This window comes from Pectinophora gossypiella, chromosome 12, assembly GCF_024362695.1.
Source record: "Pectinophora gossypiella chromosome 12, ilPecGoss1.1, whole genome shotgun sequence".
NCBI classification, from domain to species: domain Eukaryota; kingdom Metazoa; phylum Arthropoda; class Insecta; order Lepidoptera; family Gelechiidae; genus Pectinophora; species Pectinophora gossypiella.
The window spans coordinates 9,970,350-9,996,404 of record NC_065415.1 but is presented as its reverse complement, the minus strand read 5'-3'; the positions used below and the strand labels follow the sequence as shown (position 1 = coordinate 9,996,404).

The 26,055-nt window shown below is 36.9% G+C and overlaps 2 protein-coding genes across 2 annotated transcripts in view; one reads left to right on the top strand and one right to left on the bottom strand.

Annotated features, from left to right (window-relative positions):
* Nucleotides 1–26,055, bottom strand: part of LOC126371216 (lysine-specific histone demethylase 1A) — a 266,369-nt gene that overhangs the window by 133,584 nt on the left and 106,730 nt on the right. The window lies entirely within an intron of this gene.
* Nucleotides 298–4,897, top strand: LOC126371190 (toll-like receptor Tollo). The gene has a single exon (XM_050016438.1). The coding sequence runs from the start codon at nucleotides 537–539 to the stop codon at nucleotides 4,395–4,397; it is 3,861 nt and encodes a 1,286-aa protein (XP_049872395.1). The 5' UTR covers nucleotides 298–536; the 3' UTR covers nucleotides 4,398–4,897.

Here is a 26,055-nt window from a genome sequence, read left to right as displayed (position 1 = left end):
GCGCCTTACCCCGCTACCATCCCTCTATCTCGTTCGCACATACCGCTCGAAAGCTTGCCGGAACACCACAAAAAGCGGTTTGGCGCTTTAGTGTGAGTAGTGGTCGTGTCTGTGTGAGTGGAATGAATTTTTCTGACAGGCTCTACTGTGTAACGGATAGAGCGGAACGCAGAGCAACGTTCGAGGCGCTTACTTCGTTTTAGCCCGGGGCGTGAACTTACCTGTTGGAACGCGTGAACCGGCACGGCCTTGTGCGCGAGCGCAGGTTCGACTCCAACTCAGTTCCACCCCAGACCTCAGCGCGGGTGCGCGCGTCACGTTACACTCGGACTGTACTGACGGACGATCCTGTCCAATTAGTGATACCGCGAGAAACGAGTTAAGTGGCCGGTTCCACTAGTGAAGTACTCCGGTTTAACGCAAAACAAAATGCGCCTCCGATGAAATGTTTCACGTGCGATTTCAGTGTCACAGGATTATAAACAAAACTATGTAATAAGTTTAGTGAAGTTGTGTGAAGTGAACACCAAAACATAATGTGCCCGACGTGGTTAACAAGCGCCTTGTTGGTGCTTAGTGCTGCTGTGTCCGTGTGGTGTGCGTCTCTATCGGCCACTACCGGAGCGCGCTACCAAGCTCCAGATGAATGTCGGTGGACCACAGACGACGACGGTTCAGGAGTCGCCTTACAGTGTAGACTCAGAACTATAAACAGCGAATTAGAGAACACCAATTTCAGTGCAATACAACCTCATTTAACAGTACGATTGCGTCTCGAATGCAGCGATGCACTGTTCTTCCAAAGCTCACTCTCCCCAGGCAGTTTCCGGCAATTGATTGAGCTAAGGGAACTCACTATTGAGTACTGTAAGATTGGAAATCTTTCCGACGGTGCGTTCACTGGTTTACGTGAACTGAGGAATTTAACGATACGAACGCATAACACAGATTGGTCAACTATGTCACTTGAAATAACACCAACCGCATTTTCTAGAGACGTGCAAAACCTAGAGCGTTTGGATCTAAGTGAAAACAATATGTTAGTATTCCCCGAAGGAGCACTATGTACCCTGAGAAACTTGGAATATCTGAATATGACTGGAAATAGAATGAGAGACATAAGTCATTTTCAATTTTCCTCCGCGCATCGGCATCCAACAGAGAAATGTGGAGATAATCTTTTAGTTTTAGATCTCTCACGGAATGTCATCGACACCTTACCACCAAGTTTATTATCAGGATTGAAAAGATTACAAAAGTTATATCTTCAAGGAAATGGATTGAATTCAGTTGCAGATAGAGCACTAGAAGGCCTTGTGTCTTTGACTACAATAAGATTCTCGGATAACCAGCTAACTAGTCTACCACCCGAGCTATTTAGTGACACAAAAGAACTGAAAGAAATATATCTAAATAATAATACAATCACTGTTTTAGCACCAGGTCTATTCAGTGATCTGTTTCAACTTCTTGTACTGGATTTATCGCACAATGAATTAACGTCCGATTGGATAAATACCTCTACATTTTCTGGACTGAAACGACTGGTGTATTTGGATTTTTCACACAATAGAGTGTCAAAAATGGAAATAGCCTTATTCAGAGACTTACATAACTTACAAATATTGAAAATGCAAGATAACTACATTGAACATATACCCGAAAATGTGTTCAGTTCTTTGAGTAATCTACACACATTGATATTGTCCAATAATAGACTAACAAACATTGAAAGCTACGCATTTACCGGTCTGCAAGTACTGTCTGTACTATCGATAGACAGCAACCGTATTTCAAAGATACATCCACATGCACTGCGCAATTGTTCGTCCTTGCAAGATTTGCATATCAATGGAAATAGACTTGATGAAGTTCCTATAGCATTAAAAGAAATACCTCAACTGAAAACCCTAGACTTGGGTGAAAACTTAATAGTAAGCATCGAAAATGCTTCTTTTATGGCAATGCAACAAATGTATGGGTTAAGGTTGACAGAAAATAATATTGGAAATATCAGTAAAGGAGTTTTTGATAAAATGACCTCACTGAAAATATTAAACTTGTCAAGAAACAAAATCCATAAAATAGAAGCTGGCGCTTTTGATGCGAATATTAACTTGCAAGCAATAAGGCTAGATGGAAATTACCTGACGGACATCGGCGGCCTTTTCGCCAAGTTACCTAATTTGGTGTGGTTGAACATATCTGATAATCGATTGGAATGGTTCGACTACGCTATGATTCCGACTGGATTGCAGTGGTTGGATATTCACGCTAACAGGATTGCTGAACTTGGAAATTACTTTGAAATTGAATCGCAACTATCGCTCAGTACGTTCGACGCCAGTTCTAATAGATTGACAGAAATAACTGGCAGTGCAATACCAAACTCTGTAGAAATGCTCTACTTGAATGACAACTTAATATCCAAAGTACAGTCTTACACCTTTTTCAAGAAACCAAATTTAACTCGAGTGGATTTATATGGAAATAAAATAACAAGTCTAGACCCGAACTCTCTAAGAATATCAGCAGTGCCTCAAGACAAATCTGTGCCAGAATTTTTCATTGGAGGAAACCCGTTGGAATGTGATTGCACTATGGAATGGTTGCAAAAAATAAACACAGGCAACAGAGCCAGAACTCAACCCAAGTTAATGGATTTGGACAGTATATATTGCAAATTGCTTTATAATCGTGGAAACTCATACGTGCCTTTAGTTGAAGCAGCACCTCACCAGTTTTTGTGCAAATACGAGTTTCATTGTTTTGCGTTGTGTCATTGTTGTGATTTCGACGCCTGTGATTGCGAAATGACTTGTCCAAACAACTGCACATGTTATCACGATCAATCGTGGTCAGCTAATGTTGTGGAGTGCTCTAATGCTGGGTATGTGAACGCGTTGCCCGAGAGAATACCGATGGAGGCCACGCAACTGTATCTCGACGGTAATGACATAAAGATGCTCCCAAGTCACGCCTTCATCGGAAGAAAAAGGCTGAAGATACTCTACTTGAACTCATCTAACATCGAAACTATTCACAACAGAACCTTTAATGGATTGAAGGAGCTCGAAGTTCTACATTTAGATTACAACTCTCTCACTCAGATTGAAGGACAAGAATTTGATGGATTGGAAAACTTACGAGAGCTTTACATAAACAATAATAAAATTCGTCACATCGGAAAAGATATGTTCAATCATATGGCGCGACTTAAAATATTACATCTCCACAGTAATAGATTGACAATGCTGGCAGTGTGGCAAATAAATCCCGCCATAACCGCAATAACACTTTCGTATAACCCGTGGTCTTGTGATTGCGAGTATAGTGAAATGTTCCGTGAGTGGACGAAGAGAGTGAATTCTATAACGGACCTATCAAATATCAAGTGTATTTACTCTAAAGGGAATAACAGTGAGATGACTGTGTACAATGAAAGCATATACAGTGACCCAGATTCCGGATTCAATATTATTTCTGAAAATGGAACGTGTACTGGATTGCCAAGTATAAATAATAGTATCAATGGAAACCTAACAGCGACAAAGACAATTATAACCAATCAAGAAGTTCAAGATTATATTCCACTACTTGTTGCAACACTTGGAGCATTCTTATTGGTGTCGTTCGTGAGCATGATCATATTCATATTCCGACAAGAAATGAGAGTGTGGTTCCATTCAAAGTTTGGTGTGAGATTGTTCTATAGAGCAAGTGACATAGACCGAGACGACAGAGAAAAAATGTTCGACGCGTTCGTAAGCTATAGTTCTAAAGACGAGGCATGGGTTGCGGAAGAACTGGCGCCTATGTTAGAGCGCGGTGACCCCTCCTACAAACTATGCCTACATTACCGTGATTTCCCCGTGGGCGGATACGTGGCCGACAACATAATACAGGCCGTGGAATCCTCACGTCGTACTATTATGGTTCTCAGTGAAAATTTCATAAAATCCGAGTGGTGCCGGTTCGAATTTAAATCGGCACATCACCAAGTGCTAAGAGACAGACGGAGAAGGTTGATAGTGGTGTTGTTGGGTGAAGTGCCTCAGAAGGATCTCGATCCGGATATAAGACTGTATTTGAAGACGAATACGTATCTTCACTGGGGTGATAAGTTGTTTTGGGAGAAGTTGAGGTTCGCGTTGCCGGACGTGCCGAACAACCAGCGGTGTCGCGGGGTGCCGAGCCCGGGCGCTGGCGGGCTGGCGCTGCACCGGCACCAGCACACTCGCAACCAGCTGGGCGCGCTGCCGCCGCCGCCGGTGCACGGCGCGCACCCCGTGCTGCCGCCACACCCGGCGCACGCGCCGCACAGTGCTCACCCTGGGCTCGCGCCGCACCAGGCGCCCCCCCGCGCCTCGCCCCGTACACTCTCCGTCCATGTGTAGTGATTTACGGACTCTCAGTGAAGTGACAAGACTGTTAAATGGAATGTAGTGACTGTTCTGTGTAAATTGTGATGGCTAGTCTGTTGACGTAGGTATTGTAAATAATATTCTTAGTTTTAGTTTTGTAAATAGTACGCCTAACTTTTTAAGTATGTCCAGCAACAGATTCATGACATACAGTTTTAATTATTTGTATAACGTATTTACCATATTGTCATTGCCATTTTACAATACATAGTATGAATGTTGCAATTTCCATAGTTTCTAGATATTCGTGATCAGTAGCTATATCAGCATGACGTAGGAAGTGTTAGGCCTATACAGGCTGTGTTCGTTGGGCAGCTGTTGCCTACTACTATTAATGTGACTAAACATGGCATCACTGCCGCCATCTGTGATAAACCTAGATGTAGTTTGCTTAGTATCCCATCTATGTATATTTTGTAATTTAGTCATATTACCTAAAGAAAGATATTTATTGTAAAAATTTCGAAAATCGACTGTGTCCAAAAGTGATAAAAGATAATAAAATATCAATTAAATAAAACAAACTTTCATTTCTTATATTCCTTTGATGCACGATTTAAGTAACAACAAATTGAAATAAAATCATATTATACACACACATATCACAAAACTATAGATAGTCATTAGTAATTTGGATCTCAAACAAAATCAAATAGGTACTTAATATTACATTAAATATTATCCATGCATGTATTGTTGTAGGTACAACGTTTCATATAATAATATTGTATTGTGCTGTGCCAAAGTAATGATTAATTTAGATAATTATAACACAAATAATTCACCCAAATGAAGTCATTTCCCGTCCTCAACACCACAAAAATCCGCCACAGAAGTATACAAGAAATATTACAACAGGAGAAACAACAGATGATTTGAAACATAACATGCCACCAATTTTAATATTACAATCCTATCAGACGGGATCGAAGCTCACACACTAGGGTCGCGTACAGATATACTTACTGTTTTGTTTTTTTAAGTTCGAAGCTACGGGCATCGACCGCGAACCTTCAATCTGAGGTAACAAGCGCTCACAGCCCTAAGTAGGTGTGAAACAATTGCATGCGAACAAAAGGATAGCGCAGTGTATTATCTGTATTCACATTGCATTTATAGGATTTGCGAATGAAATTGGAATGAGAAAAACACTGTTTAGGAAAACCTTAGTCTTATTAGGTTCTACTTTACAATGTTCCTAACTACTTATTCAAATTTCTTCGTCACTAATTATCATAATCATATTTTTTATTGCCTCCGACCTCCATTATTACAATATTTAATAAAAAAAAAATCAGTGCAATTGGTAGAGATGGCGAAACAATCCACTTGGGTGACCTACAAAGAGTATGTTGAAGGAAAGTATGGAATCACCAATTAGAGTTATTTATACCAATCAGCCATCTATTTTTACAAATAAATATTACGAATAACTATTATTAAAATATAACATGAGACACAGGTTGGTGTCGTAAGTATGTGAAGCCACCAAGGTCACTATACACAAAGCTAGCGATCAAAATTCAACACAAGTCATGAAATAAGTTAACATTATATTCTCTTTAATATGATTTAAAGTACTGTTCACCTCGATAGTGATAACATGCGTGAGTTATACGTTTTGTACTTATGTCATAAACTATACTCGTCGCGAATGAAGATGACAGTTTTAAATAAAATATCACACTTTGTTGTACTCGTGAAACTTCAAGTAAACTTTAAAGGTAGAGGTCTACCGGCATAAAAGCTCTACACCAGTCTGAAGGGTCATAAATGTTAGAATACGTAATTGGTCACAACGTTGAAGGTTTATACTTTTTCAAGTGAGCTAGGCCAATTACTTACTATACAAAATTATACTTAAACCAGGAATAAACTTAGAATGTAATAGCCGACAAAAGTCAATTTATGGAGTCTTTAAAATTAATGTCATAAAAATTATAAGTATCTTGATGTTTTTATAGGCAACTAGTCAGTACGTTCCATACATGTTAAGGGACGAAAAATCCTTCTCATGAGGAAAGATGACTTATAAATAGACTATGAGATATGTCCTGTTTTGTAGGCAATGACCTAGGAACTTGGGGTTGTCTATATTTTTTTTTACCTTTAATGGGTTTGCTCTTGGCCCCAGACTTGCCCGAAGACATTGACGAGGCCTAAGATGGAGCGAGCTCGCCGAGAAGATGCCATTTCACTCTGGCCTTGATAGCACCCGGGTTATATGCGTTCGGAAATACAGAAGACGGCAAAGAATTTCACTCCCTAACGTAACAACTCGTAACGTAATGACTCCCTTACACAGTAGTTTTAGGCGGATGAGACGTTCGTTATGTAAAAATTGACGATTCAAAGTGTAACTATGTTACCTACTGAATAAAGATATTTTTGAATTTGACTAACAGTGCGCATAATGAAGGACGATGCGAAGCGCGTTGTGCGAATAGTTGGGATATCCACCAAATAGGGATGGAACCCGGCCGTAAGTCTGGAAGTCAAAGATAAAAGGGGGGTTGTGGATAGTATAGATATTTTACCATAACAATTTTGGTATCCACCAATAAGGAAACCGTAGTAAGTTAAATTGACGTATTGTGGCTCGATTCTGTGCACACCTCGAGTATCTCTTTATGTGTGCTTAATATTTCATAACGCATCCCGATGGAAATTCACACGTTGGAGGAGCTCGAGTAACAAAGTATAAAAAGTTTTAATCTATAAAGTATAGTGGTAAAGCAGGGGTTGGTGAGAGTTTGCCCCGCAGTGGAAACCCAAGAGGACATTATCATGTAGGTTTCTCATAGTTTTCCATCATAAATTCTGCAAAAGTTTTTATTTTACGACAAAACTAGAGTCTTAAGTGTACTGAAGCTTATATTTTTAAAGCAATTCAAAACATCCATTATTTTTTTATTTGTGCAAAAGTTTGCAAGGTATAAAAACGATCTAGGTATAAAAAGTCACCTACATCCTTCTAAGGCCCAGATTTCTAGCTATAATGTTAATTAATTTGGTTTGGATTTCAAAAGGACTTTAGACCTTAAGATCACAAAGGTAACATGGTTCATGTGCTTTAATTTTAATATGGTCTAATTAATAAAAAATAATATTGAGGGCTTGTTAACCTAAATAATAAAGTACCAATTATGCAAATAACCATAAATTTATTTTATGAGCAATAGCTGTAGTAGGGAATCGTTATTTTTACTGCAATATTATGCTTTCAATTCTCCTTTCTGTAAGAGGTATTTTATTTAACGATCGTTCTTGAGGCTTATCAGAAAATATTATATGCATAGGTCAAAGAAATAGGTTGTTTTAATTACATACTATATTAGGTATGCATTATGGTACGGTATTTTTCCTACATACAGCTTGTGCATCTCCACCAACCCGCATTGGAGCAGCGTGGTGGAGTATGCTCCATACCCCCTCCGGTTGATTGAGGGGAGGCCTGTGCCCAGCAGTGGGACGTATATAGGCTGTTTACGTACAGCTTGTGCCAATTGTTTTTTTATAACTCTGTCGACCTGAATAAAATTCTACTGTCATACATTAACTTAAGTAGCTCAGTTGGAACGCCGAAAATACTTACCTATTTTAAAACTAAAACACAATGTCATCCTCATTATACCTATAAAAAAAAATAACCACAAATCCTGATTTGCGAGATATACGAATATTATATAAGTCAACATAGTGCTAAGATTAGTATCTATCAACTGTAGATACGTAGATAATATTGAAGGTAAGACAGTGGCAGGGGAAACCAATTCTAATCTACTCTGGGCCAGTCCTGCGGTTTCTGCTACCATCAATCTCACGGACTGATCGTAAGGGGTGCAACACACTATCATATCAATTGATTTTATTAATAACTAGCTGTCAGCCCCTCACTTCTTCTGCGTAATGATTCTGAACTTAATTTTTTTTAAAGTCACATACAAACTTTCAACCCAATTCTAAACAGCAAGGCGGGTGTATTTTATAAAATCCAATCTTAGTAGATACCTACGTCCTAAAGGAACCGCCATGCAAAATTTGAGACTCCCAGCATTTGTAGTTTCTGAGATTTGGTGATTAATCAGGGTGGGTAGTATTTCGCTTTTTACCCGACTGCGGCGAGGCAAAAAGGAGGGTTATGTGTTTAACCGCTATGTATGTATGCGTATGCACGTCACCTCTAACCCACCACCTAACTTCTAAACCACCTGTCAGAATTTAACAAAGGAAGTGTCACTAGAAGGGTCTTGATCGTCCGGTAAGGTGGTTATAGGTATAGGCTATGTGACGTTCTCTAAAGAACATAATAAAATGAAGACGAAAAAAATTTTGTTTTCCATGTTCGGTATCAAATGAAAGCGCTTAATTTACACATTTTAAACATGTACATATTATTAGCTTTTACTTGCGGGGTTGCTTGTATTCACTCGATAATTACGTTTAATCGATAACAACTGCTCAGACACGCTCCGGATAGGTTTTATCTTCAAATATTGCATAAAACACATAATGGATCTATTTAAAAAAGCTTATGTATTAACTTATCTTAATCCCAAAGTAATATAAATAAAAATAAAAGATTAAAAACAAAAAACCCGACTACTGAAAACTCGCGCTCTGAAAAGTATAAAACGAAAAAAAAATATCTGACCATCTTCCGAATAATGATGTTCCAATGGTTCTCTATTTTTACGCATAATGTTTTATGTAATAATTTACCATGGCATAATGTTACTTGTCCTATTATTAGTTACGCATAATATTAATTTGTCATAACTTTTTATGCATAATTTTGAAACTCATAACTACCATAAGCATAATAATTAATTACAATAATGTCATATAAGCATAAGTATTATAAGCATAAAAACTATACTCCGAATAAGAAAAGTTTTGGCACAACTTTGAACATTTCCGAAACTTACTTTTTCCTTGGTTGCATTTGATTCATGATTGTGACTTTTTATTTTTTTTTTACTCTATATCATGCTGTTGGTGATCATTCAGTATACTTTTCGTGTGTAAGATAAACATACTGGCGGCGTGGGGGTGGCCCAAGGGCCACCCCCGCCGCACCCTAACCTACTGTTATGCCTTGTAAAAATTATGACAAAACACTATTATTCTAAAAAAGAATTATGGATACCTATTTATATGCGAATCAAATTTATACCAACAAATATTAGTCCAAAATAAGTTATACCTAACAAACCAGTATTCTTAGATGTTATTATGGGAAAGTACTGTTTTAGAACGTTATGCGAAAAGGATTATGATAATTAAAATTATGACAAAAACATTTATGCATTTTAAGAGAATCCCTGTTCCAATCTATCCTAAAAGTTTGCTTACCACGGCATACTATAACGGATATCTCCAAAGGGATTGATTGTAGGGAGTGTCGAAATATCGGGAGTCTCATATCCCCATTTAAACGCGGTAAGAACCCGTTATTATGTGTTTTAAATGTCACAATCATGAACCAAATGCAGCCAAGGAAAAAGTAAGTTTCGGAAATGTTCAAAGTTGTGCCAAAACTTTTCTTATTCGGAGTATAGTTTTTATGCTTATAATAATTATGCTTATATACCATTATTGTCATTAATTATTATGCTTATAGTAGTTATGAGTTTCAAAATAAAATTATGCTTAAAAAGTTATGACAAATTAATACTATGCTTAACTAATAATAGGACAAGTAACATTATGCCATGGTAAATTATTACATAAAATTTTATGAGTAAAAATAGAGAACCATCTCCAAAACATCACTATTCAGAAAACAAACACAGAAAATGTATCTTGTTTCCTACATTTCAGAACGCGAACTTTTATTTTTATGATTGTACAATCTAAATTAGGTAAACGTTTGACAACATCTTAAAACGAAGATCAGGAGTGGCTACTAACTTAGGGCACTACCCATACCGTCAAGAATAATGGGCGTAATTTTACGTTTGTATGAAATAAAATTATACTAAACGAGTAGAGTGCACTCTCTACTTGATGATTAACAATGATGTGGAATAGTTCGGTACTTGGGTTTTTTATGAGTTGAATATAATATGTTGTATTTCATTTTCCGATTCCCACGGATAAACATAAAACACACAACAGCCTATATGAGACTAAATGACTATATGAGGGGGCTTCACGAATTCTTTTGTGCAATATGGAAGTACTAGAATTTAGACCAAGTTAACTACTTGACATCATGTACAGAAGGCCTAATGTTTGCCGCAACGACCAAGGAACGCATACTGCGGTCAAGCGATCCAGCTGGTCGCTGCGACTAATGTGTTTTAGGCCTGGCCATATAGCAAGTCAATCTAACATGATATTAATAGCCGTGTTATATGATTTTGTGACTATAATTGCTTAATTTTATAATACTTAGTTAGATATTATCTTTTAATTTCATTATAATAAGGCACCTCATGTCGCCTCTTTTATTTTATATTATCGTGACTTGCAAGGCGTCATTACACAGGATGTAGTGACATCGTAACGAATACTGAGGGGGATGTCTCAGACCATGATTCTGATTTTGAGTTGATTAACTCACAAGTACCTACATACAGGTAGCCACACAGGTAGGTATGGGTGTTAGTGACGCCGTAACGAATACTGAGCGGGATGGTTCAGACCATGATTCTGAGTTAATATCAAGTGGAATTTCCTGTCGGAAAATTCATGAAATTTTTTCTGTTTTTTTTAATTATTTTCTGTTCCATCCTTTTGCGACGGAAAATTCCACTTGATATTAACTCAGAATCATGGTCTGAATCAACCCTCAAAGTTATCGTTACAATGTCACTAAAACACATATATATGTATATATATGTATATATATGTCTATATATGTATATCTTCTTACTATATTCCATCTTAATTTAATTATCTTTGTGACGTGTCATAAATGAATATGAATGACTACAGTATGAATAAATCTAACCTGTCTATTAGAGCACAATAATTGTATCAGAATTTATATTACATGTGATTTTTAAAATGAGATGTTTTCGCATAATTAACCTTCACCTACTTTATTTAGTAGTTTTTTACGTTGAAGCGTACTACTACGACCGTCCTTGTAGAAGTAAGTTAATAAAAAAACTAAAATAATTAAGCGTAAAATCTAGTGACAGATTTCCAGTTCATATTAAAATATTACAGTTTGTGAAACTCACTGCGTAAAAAGCAAATAAAATCGATTAATCATGCTATCAGATCGTTGCAAAAGTGTAATATTATTTTTGTAATGACACAATTTTTATAAATACTTTTCACTTTAATTCGCCACATTGCATAGGTAGACTTTGCCTCCGTTTTGGAAATAAACACCGAACCAGTGAATCGTCAATGATGTGACTGTGAGAAATCGTTACGGTATCTGATATTGACACAGCATCGACAAAACAAATGACTTGGCAAATAACAGTTACTATCAGAGCTAGATTTCATTAGTCTCCGGCTAACTCTATTGTCCACTTTCTGGGAACAATTCAAACAATAAGTAATCACATGCAAAAGTACACGTTGCGTCTCAGTCACATAAATTAAACTAGAGAACACTGAGGAGAAATGAATAAAAAAAATGCGACGTCGTTCTGTGTACAACATTAATCAGAACTGTGAGAAGGCGTAGAGAATTTATTTTACGATTGTTACAGCGTCGATGAAACGTTAAAAATGCTGTCGAAGCTATATTGAAACATTCGACGCATTGTTCGAGCCGATTGGGCCGATAACGCACCGCGGTTCCGATGGGCTATTCTTGTTAGGACCAATCATTTCCGCCTATTACTTTTACTTACATTGTTTGTGTAAGTACTTAAAGGTATGAAGCCTATTATACATACTGATAAAACTATATCATTAAAATATAGAATGTAATTCATTAAATTAAATAATATTAGAATCCAAGAATGCTTCATGGCATCGCAATTTACCAAATAGGAAACTACCCTTTATTTCAATTTACGGCATAATAATTTCAGGCTACTTAAATAAGTAAAGCGAAGTGCGCAAGAGCAAATTGGATCTGTCAGTGGGGAAGGAAATAGTTATGAGCACGATCAGAGCGAGAAGAGCCCATCCGGACGCAACCTCTCTCCGGCACCTTGTTGATTTTCCAACGTAAACTGTCTGAACCCGCCCGCAGTCTCTAACTAGTTTCTTTTTTATTAGTACTGGTTTAGTGTAGAACGGAACGCGACTCCGTATCGATCGTACGATTAAACTCCAAGATATCATAATCACCGGTCTGCGCGTTTATCGAACGTATAATCGGAGAGCGGCAATAAATTTGTCTCATTTTAATATCCTAGAGCGTGTAATGTTCTGCTATAACCGTTCTCGATGTTTGGACTTTAAATCTCATTAGAGGCGGGGAAAAAAGCAGGCAACGCGTCCGCCGCCGTACGCCCGCGCCGTACAAAGGAGTTCAACGCGACCCGCTCGCCGCCGCCCGTATTCATATTAACATCAGGCAGACCTCATATGCCTGTCTCTATGCCAGTTATACTATAATAGCGTTTAGTAAAAAACAGTTTTCACGGGTCATGAACGCAAATCAGTAGTAGTCTTTATTTAATTACACATAAGATTTTAGATACATTTCAGACAATTGTTTTTAGTTAGAATACTTAAATAAAATAATAAAACTATTATTATGGTTACTTATCTTATTTAACATTGAAATCAAATCATATACATTTAAACATTACAAATATAATACAGAGATACAGCGCTTCTATTTTCCTAATGTCCCTAGGCAATTATTCGAATACAAACGAATGCTAATTGCCATGTTAAACAATTATTAGATTTATCGTGTATCAGAATTTGAATTCGGAAATAAGTACTTTATTGTTTTGTTCACGTGAGAATAAAAATCATTATAACATAATCCACCTAACATAAAATTAGTGCTATTTAAAAAAAAACTATACACTCCACTATAACTACAGCTCGACCAAGATAGCCTAAACTATAGATACAGCTTGTTAATCTCCCTCGTTAACGTTATGAGGAGCAACCTGTTATTTCGGCTGCCATTACGAAACCAAACAATATCACGTGCTACATAATAAATTCTATATGACTCACCGAATTATATATGTATGCTTTGCATCCGGCGAAAATTGTAATTAAATGTACATTGATTTGCTGTGCCAGAATTATTTAAATATTCAAAATTATTCTTAAAATGTAACATCAGTTGTATATCTAGGGAAATGTGTAAGCAAAAAAATTACATTTATATTTTGAATTAAAACAGAATGCTCGAATATATAAACGATCTCAGAACCACAGAGCAGCAAATACAAGTTTGTCTGGGTTACTAACGATCTTCATAGAACGCGAAACGATTTTGACGCAAATTATACGCTGTTAGAGAACAACGTTAATTAAGTTGCCTGCATGAGATAAATTCGATTATCAGATTCTTATTTCAATTGCATTAACAAGCCGTTATTATTTCTGGGTATTTGTTAACATACCGTAAAATAATTTCTAACTGCTGTGCTTGATTGGAGTGGCTAATAACTGTAAGTGCACTCCCCGAGCTTGTTTTCAAGGTTAAAATGTATTAAAATAGTAACATTAAGAACAGACGAAATGTAGGTACAAGAACTCTAACTTATTCATATATTTATATTTATTTATCAAACATTGTCATTAACATAAATGAATTAGAAAATTAAAAATCATTCATTACCATTCAGTCGCTAATATAAATCTGTGATTACAAATTATTATTCTTAAGTAAGCTCCACCGACAAGAGCGCAGCTCTTAAATAGAGAGAGAGAGAGAGAGAAGCTTTTTGTGTGAGTAGTACTAATAAATTACCAATGAAACTTGCATCAGTAGATCCATCGGAACTTTACGCTCTAAACACTTCAAAGATCTTTAGCAACGCTACGAAGTCTACATACATCTTGGCAACCAATTCTACCGAAACACATCACGGTAACAATTAGTTCCATATAGATCGGAAGTAAGAAGTAAAAATAAACGTAAAACGGCTTTGTAAAGTATGGAGCACGAGATAAACAAATCGGTGGAACATTAGAAACTTTATGTTGACCATTGGTATCACTTTGTTTGATCGTAAGTGGTGCGTGGATCGTTTAATTACTTATCTATACGTACTTGAACCAATAAGTGGAATATGAACAGCGCCGATCATCGAACTGGGGGTACTCCAAATAACGTTCAGTCTGTTATCATTTCGCTTATTTCATTGATGCGCTTGGAATATTATATTTTTCGAAGATGGCCCTGCTGTAGTTTCTGGTATTTGTGTCTTAAGATACAAATGATAACATGTAATGCCACCATTCCATAGTCGCCATGAAAGTTCCTACATTATTTTAGAGCCAAGAAGTTTCCATGATAATGTATGGAATGCAGGATGCAGTCAAATTATGTTATAAAATTATAAATTATGTTAAACTTGCTTTACAAGTCAGTCGATTACATAAGATTACTAAATCTTTTAAGGGGCAATGTATACGTTTTTACAATAAGATTCCCATTGACATTCAGAATTTGCCTTTCAACTGTTTTAAGACAGTAGTTAAACAAAAACTTTACAAAAAAGGTTATTATAAAGTTAGTGATTATTTAGAAGATATGAATGCATGGGATTAACTGTCTGAGAATTGATATTAGGCAGCTAAATTACTCAATTGTATACCAATATTTTATGTTTTATGTTTATTTTTATTTTTTTAAAGAACGTCTAGGGCCCTGTGCCGAGGTTTTTCTTGCAGCTTCTTTTCCCCGGCTATACAGGTTGTGAGAAGCTGCAGTAGTTTTAGGCGGATGAGACGTTCGTTATGTAAAATTGACGATTCAAAGTGTAACTATGTTACCTACTGAATAAAGATATTTTTGAATTTTGAATTTATAAAATGTTTTTAATACAATGTATTCGGCTTCTTTCCATCAAAAGAATTTCATGCTAGGAATAACCGCCGGAATGGCATATTTAAGGTTGTAATTTCTGCAAAGATACAAGAATGGAATTAAATGATGTATACACCAAATAGGATTGACTTTGCAAAATGAAATAATTATCAAGTCAAATTTCTTCAATGTCAGAATATATTTTACCCCAAATCAAAACATCCAAAACGGTAACAAGCCACATTAATCGCCGCAAGTATGAAAGAGACGCTCGATACTCTCTATAATGGTTAGAAGTATTTAACGGCGAGATAAAATCTTAACAAAGGCGATTTGGTTAGCCGTCTTGTTTTGGTACTTACGGCATCCACGTATGCGCCTATACACCAATCTAGCGGACTCGGCGCCAATCACACATGATCTCTAATAACTCTTAAGGCTTCTCCATACAAATCACACGTTATTAGCCGAGAGGAGGAAGGGAAGGGTCATCGTAGAGTGGTCTTGCGGTAAATGTATTGACCCCAGCCGCGTGCCAGCGAGTCGGTGCCTCGTCTATGATATGTAAATGATAATTGGTTTCCGAATAGAAAACGGTCTGTTTATGTTACCGTGAAGCGACGCCGGGCAAGTGCTGATAATTTCAATACGTAAAGTCTACTCATTCATAGAAATCAACCTAATTACGAGATAAGATTCGTGTGTATTTTTACTTGTTTATGTGTCAACACCGAGCGCGAAAGGCAAGCAATCTACATACATTAAGCTTAATAAACATCTTACAATAATCTGATAGGATCAAAGCGTTCTTAGCTTTAATTAGGATGCATAATTTATTTATCTTTGAATCGAGTTCGTAATCGAAATTTGCAACCCAAACGCGAGACCCTCATTCAGTATGCAATCAAATTCGTTTTAAATCAGAAAAAAATTCAAACGCCGTCGCCGTAGATTGTCATAAAAAATACAGAATTGCGTTGCTGTATGTAAATAGATACTAGTGTAATTTTAAGTATGGTATTAGATGTAGACATTTTCACAGTCACAGTTAACTATTACCAAATTCACTCTAGGGATCCACTCTGTAAAATAAGTTTGTTAAATAAAGTTTTATGAGAAAATATTAACATTTTCAGAACGTCTACGGGCGTTCCGATTCAAAGGTGTCATACTACCTATTATGAACCATCAAGGACCCATGGTTTCTGCCCGTGAAAGGGTTAAATAAGAATTAGAGACGAGAGATCAATCGCATCATGTCCACACATTTTCATGGTCCATGTTTATGCTTAAACACAGATTTTGACCTGATTTAAAAAGCCTTTCGACGAATGACGGCTTTGAAACCACTTCGCCTTGGGGCAGACTGCACCTTTTGTCGCGCATGTCACGCTACGCAAATTGTCCGAGCTTTTAGTCATTATTGGGTGTTTTATTTGCTCTTATTTAATTTAGCATTTATTCAATCTGCCCCCGGCGGTGTTGTGCCCAGTGCTCTTATTTCGTTTGCACCTTTTGTGACAGGGCTCATTGAGGCGAGGTGTCGGGATGTGTTCTCGCCACTCCCGGCTCGGTTTACACGTTCAACTCCGGCGCCTTTCATCGCGCACAAAGCGTAATTGAATCCCACAGAATCCTACGCAGGCCGTAAGATTTAATAGGGCATTTAAACACTCGCATTGGCCATTGTGCCTCGGTTTTGTATGCGATTATTCATCGCGAAACCGCAGCGTAGCTAGCTTTCCGCGAAAGCACCGTGCATGTGTTTAGACAAAGTGCGGCCTGGAATGAACCGCCATGTGTGGTTCTACATTTATTAACATAAAGCACTAAGCGCTGGCTCACAAATATTCGCTGATGTAAATGTATACGGGTAAGACCTCAAACACGCTTACACTTCTACGAGCATTAAATAATTCAACGTTATTGTAACGTCACATATTTAGGTATGTATGAGTTGAGAATTAACTTAGGTTAAAATTGTGCGTCAGTTGTGTTGGTCTACGACTCTCGGGCTTCAAGATCCGTTTCTTGTAATATAAATTTAACCGAATGTCAGAGCAACTTAGTGGTAGTGTAACAACGAATAGGAACTAAACGTATGGACCGAGAAGTGCTGGTGTAAGTTGAGCCGCGGTTTCAACGTCGTCAGGCGCCGCCACGGACTACGTGCTCCAGCAACAGAGTTCTGATTAGATTGGCCGCGTCATTCAGCTCATAAAATTGGAAATGGATCCTCGTAAATCGACGATATTGAGCCGAGTCGCAAATTGCTGCGCGTACGCAACTGCGCATGCGCTCTCTTGATCACTATGTTTATCAACGTTATTCGAAATACCACAAAAGCTCGTTAAAAACACAATACAATGGTAAACATCGTTTGTTATTTCACTCATCTCCCAGAATCGTCGCTCTTAAGAGAGTGTTAGCGAAATCAATTAAACTCATTTTATTGCCCTTTCAACTATATTTACGACGAAGAAAATACACACATCATAAACATTAACGTCCAAAATGGATTCTAAAACAAATTATAATGTCCCAAGAGATTATAATTTGTAGGTTTTATTGTTTTAAAATAAAGTCGTAGTCGAAAACCAAAGTTATGGATGGATGGAACACTATATTTTATATTTTAGGCTCATATGTAACGCTATACTTTGTGTACGAAGAAGCTCCAAGTGGGCGGTATATAAATTAACTTGTCGTAAAAGGTTAATGTGTGGCAGCGATGGAAAACACATATCCTACTGTTTCTGCGCCGGCCGCCTCGTAAATCTATAGTCGGAGGCGAGGGTCCCCGTCATCTATAAAAACGCAATATCATACATCGATCAGGTGGTGCTCCGGCCAACAATGAACCGACCATTGTGGACTGCTATCTAATCGTAATGAATATAAATTTTCAGATGACATTTACGATCGGTGCGCGCCGTGATACTGCATCTACACAAACGTGTTAGATACAAGTTTTAATGCACACACACACTGCCGGGATCAACAATAAAATAGTGCAGCGTACCGAGCCGATATCAATTTGTAGCATCGCCGGCGTAAAACATCCAAGCTATCTTTCCATTTATCAACAAATATTGTTAAGACTCAGTGTTTCCAGCGAGTCAATTGCGACTTAACTAGCGTAACACTTTTAAATTAAACTTGAAACAATAAAGTTTTACTGTTCGTATCAAATTCTCTAAATAAGTGGAAATATAAAACAAAAGATTTCGATATTAAAAAAAGAGTAAAACATTTCAACATAGTAAAGACATTATGAGACATTTCGTGGTTTAAAACTCGGACGAGTTGAAAATGTTCTTGAATGGGATTCTACGAGACGACGCGATTTCAAAAGAGTAATAAAACGCAATAACAGTTACCTTTTGAAACAGCGACCTTTATTCTTTAAGAGTAATATCGTCGTTGGTTTAAATCAGTTTTTAAGTGGTAACAAGTGGTAGCACGGGGTAATGATAACGGTTATGATACCTTCGACATAAAGTTAATTTCACCGTCAAATTAAGCCGCTTATGTTTTTGTGACGCGTATGATAATCGAGAGAATTAGCCTGAATTTTTCGCCATTTAAAATTATCATGAGGATACTTCATATATTGTAACTTAATATAAGTAATGCCCATCCTTTCACCTCACAAAGAGTAAGTGGGTGGTCATCATCATCAATTTAAGAGCCACGCTCTTGTCGGTGTAGCATTTTCCATTCCAGTCTATCAAAGGCCAATTCCAAGTGGGTGGTATAAAATAGTAAATCTAAATCTAACTATGTACTTACTTAGACCTTACCATCTCTCCTTAGCGTTATCTTGTTTTTCACTGGGTCCGCTTACCTAATCTGACGCGTTGACAAGTCCTATTGTTTTTAGAAAAGCGACTGCCTGTCTGAGTTTCCAACACAGGTTAGGTCACATACCATCGAAACACATTTTTCGGGTATGCGGGGTTTCTTCACAATGGTTTTCACCACCGCTGAGCACATGATAGTCACTTAAGATCCAAACATGAATTCTAAAGTCATGCCGGTGTGGATTTGAACCTACGACCTCACATTAAGAATCAAGCTTCCTTCCAAATAGACTACCACAACACAAACTAGACAAAGAACTATAAGGGAGGTTAATATTTAAAAAAATGTTCAAGATAGTACGAGTGTTCCACTTCCCATCGAGTTCAATGTGAATAGGTCGTTACACCAGCCGCGGCCAGTAAATTATTTATCACAATGACATCGACTGGCATATAATTTGCCAGTACTCGGCCATTATGCTTCGACGATTCATCCGATATAATGAGAGCCGCGGCTTCTGGCGGCTACCGCCCATTCTTCGACACCGACTGCTCAAAACTACAATATAAACGGACTAAATTGCCATTACACACAATATTTATTTTTGCTTCAAAGCAAAAAGCTCTTATAGACAATTGTGTAACTGCTGGAGTAATTTTGAAGTATTTTTTTAAATATTAAACATTTGTTTATTTATAGCATTAGAAATACAATTTGTCACTTAAAATTAAAATTACGAATAATTAAAACATTTCAAATTATTACACAAACACTGCAGGTCAGTCTAAAATACCGCCCCCTCTCGTACCTGGTTGAAAGGTGCCCATTATTATTAAGTATTTTTATATTGTTAGCAAAATTAATCATATTATGGCCGATTGTATGACTAGGACGTAAGAAATCATCGATGTCAGTAAAAGTTTGTTGTTTTTAGCAAACAAGCAATTAATACTGGGATCTCTATTTGGCTAAGGACAAAGTAAATTAAATAGAAGAAACTTTTATCATTTTAATTGTAACAAATTAAAATTTAGAGAATCTTCACGGTGTTTTTAAAGGTATAAAACGTAACACTAATTTTAAATCAGATAGAATCCGACGCAAACAAGACTTACGACACGGTTATTCGACTCTAGCACGCGATCGCTCATATAAGTTTAACGAAAGGATCACATTACAATAAAATGTTCATTATAAATCGAGTTCCTGGTAATATCAACAGCCAACGTCTTAATGATGTTAGAGAAGTTTAAAATTGGAAGCAAAACACAACAAAATAGGTCGAACACAAAATTTGTGATATTAACTGAGAGCCCTACAGTGACCGCAGATGCAACCATGTCCACGATATGACTAGAACACGAAAGTTAATTTGTGCTTTCACACAATTCCCTGATTGACAAACAAGCAACCCACGTTATGAGTTTGTTTGTAATTAACGCGTAAATCAAAAATTAACACTTCAACTTTTTTCGTTACTAAATACTAGTCATGAAATATTGCCAAGTCAATAACTAGACGGAATGGGCCACGGTTAATATTTAAGATACCTAACGGCATATTATAAGGTAACATTATTAGTAACTTTAAAAAAAAACTAGCGTTGAAGACATGATAAATCGTTGTTAAAATAGTGAACTATGACACGCGTTTGGTATTGGACGCGTGTATATGGTACAACATGCCAAACTGCCCTCTCTCGTCGGCTAAACAAAAAGTGACGTCTCATTGATGTATTGGGAGGAACGAAGGCTTCTAACCGTTAGCTAGTTAACAAAACGATATACGGCTATTAATCACGCAACGATAGCGCTCTTTATCTTTGAGTTCCAAACTTAAAACTTAATACAAAATCAAATAGGTACCTAATATTCGCTGCATACATTTAAATGTATTCCGTAAACAAAATTATTTGACAAAAAACATATTAACATTTTGCAGAAAATTCTATTTCAATATTGTGAAGTCTGTGACTTCATTAATATACAGAAGTCATAAATTATGTAACGAGAATCTAAATTGGAAATTATTATACAAACCAGTCTTCAGGTATCCTAAATTTATCGTACCTGACCTCTAAGATCAAAATTAAGTAAAGAAGCTAAAAGTATATCCATTCAAGAACATCGTTCGTATGCAAATGGCTACGTATTAAAATGATAAAGAACACATTAGTTTGATAAACGCGACAAGACTGTCACAGTTATTACTTTTATATGGATACAAAAGTCTTGGACAAGCAAATGAGTTTCTTAAACTAGTTCTAGCTCAATGAGTTCGAAGAAAATGACCTAAAGTTTGCGACCACTGTAGTTTCCGTAGAGAACATGAGAAAAAATACAAGAAAAAGGGGTTAACAACCTTTGTTCGCCACTACGCGTTCGTGAGGATATACGTATAGCACCGCGAGGGTGACGAAATTTAGTGTGAGCAAGGCTTCGGCACCATTAAGCCAATCCGCTAGCCAATAAGGTAGACACTTGACGTATGCCTTTCCATTAGGTTAGCTCGCAAGAAATACATCACTGCGAGCTTTAATCAAAGACCGAAGAAACCGAGCAAGATTAATACGTGGACAGAGGGTGAGACTCGCAGAAATTAGGCGCTGCTGGATGCGAGCTGATCGCACAAATGGACACGATGACTAGTGAAATTCGACCCTCTTTTTGTGATAGGACAACCCCAAAATTTAAATAAATTGATACCGTAGCTGAAAATAGAAAAGATTGGATACATTTTATGTAAAAGGGCACAGGAAAATGCACCCAATCAAGTAAGGGACGTAACAAAGTACAACTTTTTTTAATTTAAGTTAAGTGAGGTTGTAGGCATAGTTAAGCAAGTGTCGCACCGTAACTCCCAACTCATAATTGATTTATCGCGGTCGCTACAGTTTCGCAAAAAAGTTGCAACTTTTTTAATAGCAAGGCAGATGAGACCCACGGAAGGGTTAATTAAAACGAATGGACGGTCATCCGCGAACAGAATGTCGAAGTTTAGCGGATCACCAATTTCAATGCTTTAATATTGTTACGAACTCAGCTCCACGTTTCTTTAATTAAAATTAACGACGCAAAACTCTGACAGTCAAACGAATTATTAGTACAGAAGCAAACTTTTAATTAGTTCGCCTCCTTCCAACGATACTTTTGTGCATTTACTTGTCTGAAGTAATTTAAATTAATTTGAATTCTTTCAGTTGAATAAAGCTCGTAACTTCTCCCTACACACAGTAAAGTTGTTTCTTCACATCTCCCGAAATTAAAACAATTTTTATTTCGTTCCGGACAAAAGAAATATTATTTACGACAATAGTATTATAATATACCAGATATAAAAACAAACTACAAGACAGTTCATATTAACATACCTTTTTATAATAGAGAAATACAATTTAAAAAATACATTATTTTGGATACGTTCGATATAGGTAATCGAATCGAACTAATGGCGAGGTAAATTAAAATTATTAATTTCACGCCGGAAGCCGGTCCTTTCGATAAAAATATCCAGGATAGTATTTGATAGGCCACCAACTAACTTTCATGCGTATCTAATGTAAAATTATCGATTATATAAGGTTTCTCTTAAGCTGCTCATTGAATCCAAACAAAAGTATGTTTGACCGTAGCTTACTAATATGAATAATAGAACAAAATCTGGAACTAGAATTTACCTTTATGCAAATGTGTAGTCTTCAATAACATAAATTTTGCATTAAAGCTACGACGTCTAGTCTAGGCCTATCAAGGCTCGGTACCCACGTAATTGTCACAGTATGTGAATCGTCACAAGTGCATCGATCCGCATATTCACACCTAGTGATGGGCAGGGAAAGAAAAAATTGGGTGGGAAAGAAAAAATATCGGGAAAATATGGGAAAATAAAATAAACACCCGAAAAATTCCCGAATCATGGGAAAATATTTTTTATTTCATTATTTTTAATCTTATTATTATTTGTATGTCGTTTCCATGTCTCGGGTCGGGTCTGTCATGGAGTCCCGGACTTTTGGAAGGCGTGCGTGGGGCCGAAGCCAACACGTGGAGTCCCCTTAAGACAATTTACTCTAAATGTGTTGTGACATCAACCGGCGATTATCCCTGTATGCACTATGGGAGTGCACCCAAAGACAATCCCTGCTTCGTGTAGGACTATTGCAGATTATGGGAACAAAAGGAACGGGGCTATTGGGTTGGGGGTTAGTGAACCGGGATACTGGGGCTATGGGGGACTATGGCGCCTGCTCGACCAATTTTAATAACAGAGACACATTGGGCAGGCGGTGACTCGTCACTAACTGGTTGGGTCACCTATCTAGCCGACGCGACTGGACGGCAAGGCAACAACATGGTTGTGAGCATCTCAGGATGTCAAGAGGTGTACACCGCTTTCTGCGAGGCGGTTTACCCGCCTTACCAACTCGCGACTTATGCATCTTTCACTTCCACCCTGCGAGCGTATAGCTCTAACGCCCCACTCTGGCTGGCCAATGAAGGCAAGCCAGAGGTGAGAGTCCTGCGGCCCCCGCTAAGGTCCACTCCGGCCAGCCAGTACTGTCACCATCTTTGTTGCTCTTCTTTGGACTCTCTCGAGTAAAGAGAGATCTCTCTCTAGTAGAGTCCTTCCGATAGTAAAGTCTCCATATTTGAAACCCATGTTCTAACAGCGGTCTGACGTAAGTAAGTTTTGTAAAGCCTAAGAAACAATTCCGTATCTATATGATAAAAAGCTTTTCTAATTATGTATAAGAGGGAGTTATCCTTATTAGTGATTCCAATAATGTGTTCGTCCCACTTTAGATTATGTGTTATCGTTATTATCTGAACATTTTTTACTATGACACCAGAGGTGTATGACCATTAATTTGGCTTTAATTGGATTTTAAAAATCTCGATTTTTCATACATTTTGTAAAAAATAATATTATGTCCGTTGGGAAAAAGAGGTATACAAGCGTATTACAAAGGACCGTTAGAACATTTATTAGTATGGCGCCAAACTTCTATGACCATTATTGGACTTTCAGTTTTGGTTAATATGTTAAAATACCGGCCATCGAAAAAAATATGTCGAATCTGTCTAATAGTTGCTTCTCAATATTTTTTAATAACACCAAACATCTATGACCATTATTTTGACTTTTATTGGAATTTACGTTTTAGTTCGAATGTGAAAAATGCTGACCAGCAAAAATATCATGTTGAGAGTATCGAGTAGATGCCTGTTATATTTTTTTTCTATAGCGCCAAACTTGTATGACCATTAGTTTGGCTTTTAGTGTATTTTAAAAATCTTGATTTCTTATTTATTTTGTATGAAAATAAAGTGCTTTGGGTAAAAAATGCGGTACGGCGGATTACAAAGGACCTTTAGAACATTTAATAATCCGGCGCAAAACATTTTTGACCGTTATGTTGACTTTTTATTCATCTCTCTTTCCGTTTTGGTTCAAATGGGAAAATGTCAGCCAGCGAAACAAATAAGTCAAATCTTTTGGTAAACGACTTGAAACGTATTTTTACGATACTACCAAATGTCGACTTTGGCTTTTATTTGACTTTAAAAAAAACTTGTTTTATACATTTTAACAATGACAACAAGCAGAGCTTTCCCAATGACTAGTTATTAGTCAGATAAATACTTTGTGTTTTTGTTTTGTGTGTTGTTAGGTGAACTTCTATATTAATACTATCTGATTTTAGATATGACGTTGACTGTAGTTTTTGCATTCGACTCAACGTTACGGCCTAAGTTTAGGTTGAATTATGGTATTGATTCACCTTGACCGTAAATGGTTACCACCCTCCAAAGATAAGCTTGCCATCTAGTGACGAAACTCGTATTTTGGCATGACGCCTGAAGTATCTGTTAGGGAAAACAGGAGTCGGGTAGTTGTACTTATAATAAACTTTTTCTATTCTATTCTACTTTGCAAGTATGCCTATCACAATGTCCTGGTGCTACTCGGCCGATAACATAGTACTTACCTCTATCACCCCGCTGTTTATTCCTTGTATACACTTTTCTTTAAAAAAGTAGCTTCTTAAGCGTGTATCACCATCAGGTAAGGTAGTGGTCAAACGTAAACCTATTTTTCAAAAGACGACCACCATATTACGCCTTTAGCAAGATAGTTCCATTATCACTAGATAAAACTTTTTTTTGATTTTTGAAAAATCGAATTAAGTTCAAAATATTGGTCATAGTCGTTTAATGCCATAGTAATAAACATTCTGACGATCCTTTAAATAACGCACCTGTTGTATTTTATTTTTATACAAAATGAATCAAAAATCAAGTTTTTTTTAAATCCCACAAAAGCCAAACTAATTAATGGTCATACACGTTTTTGTCATAGTTAATAATGTCTCGATAGCTTTGACATGTGTTTTTTGCTGACCGGCACTTTTCACATAGAAACTATAACGTAAAGTCCAACAAAAGTCAAAATAATGGTCATAGACGTTTGGTGCCCTAATAATAAATGGTCAAATGGATAAGTTCTAACGGGATATACAAATATTGTTTCATGGCCGGCACTTCACATTTTCACCAAAAATGTATGAAAATTCAGTTTTTTTTAATTCGAATAAAACCGAAAATATTGACCCTACAGCTTTGGTGCCATAGTAATAAATGCTCAGACAGATAAGTTCTAAGAATAATACCATTATTGTTACTTGGCCGGCACTTTACATTTTCACCAAAAATGTATGAAAAATACAGTTTTTTAAAATCGAATAAAACCGAAGATATTGACCCTACAGCTTTGGTGCCATAGTAATAAATGCTCATACGGATAAGATCTAACGGAATATAGCAAAATTATTTTTTGGCCGGCACTTTGACTTCTGGGCCGAAATCCGATGATCTCCTTTAGATAAGTTTTTTAAGAGTTCATACG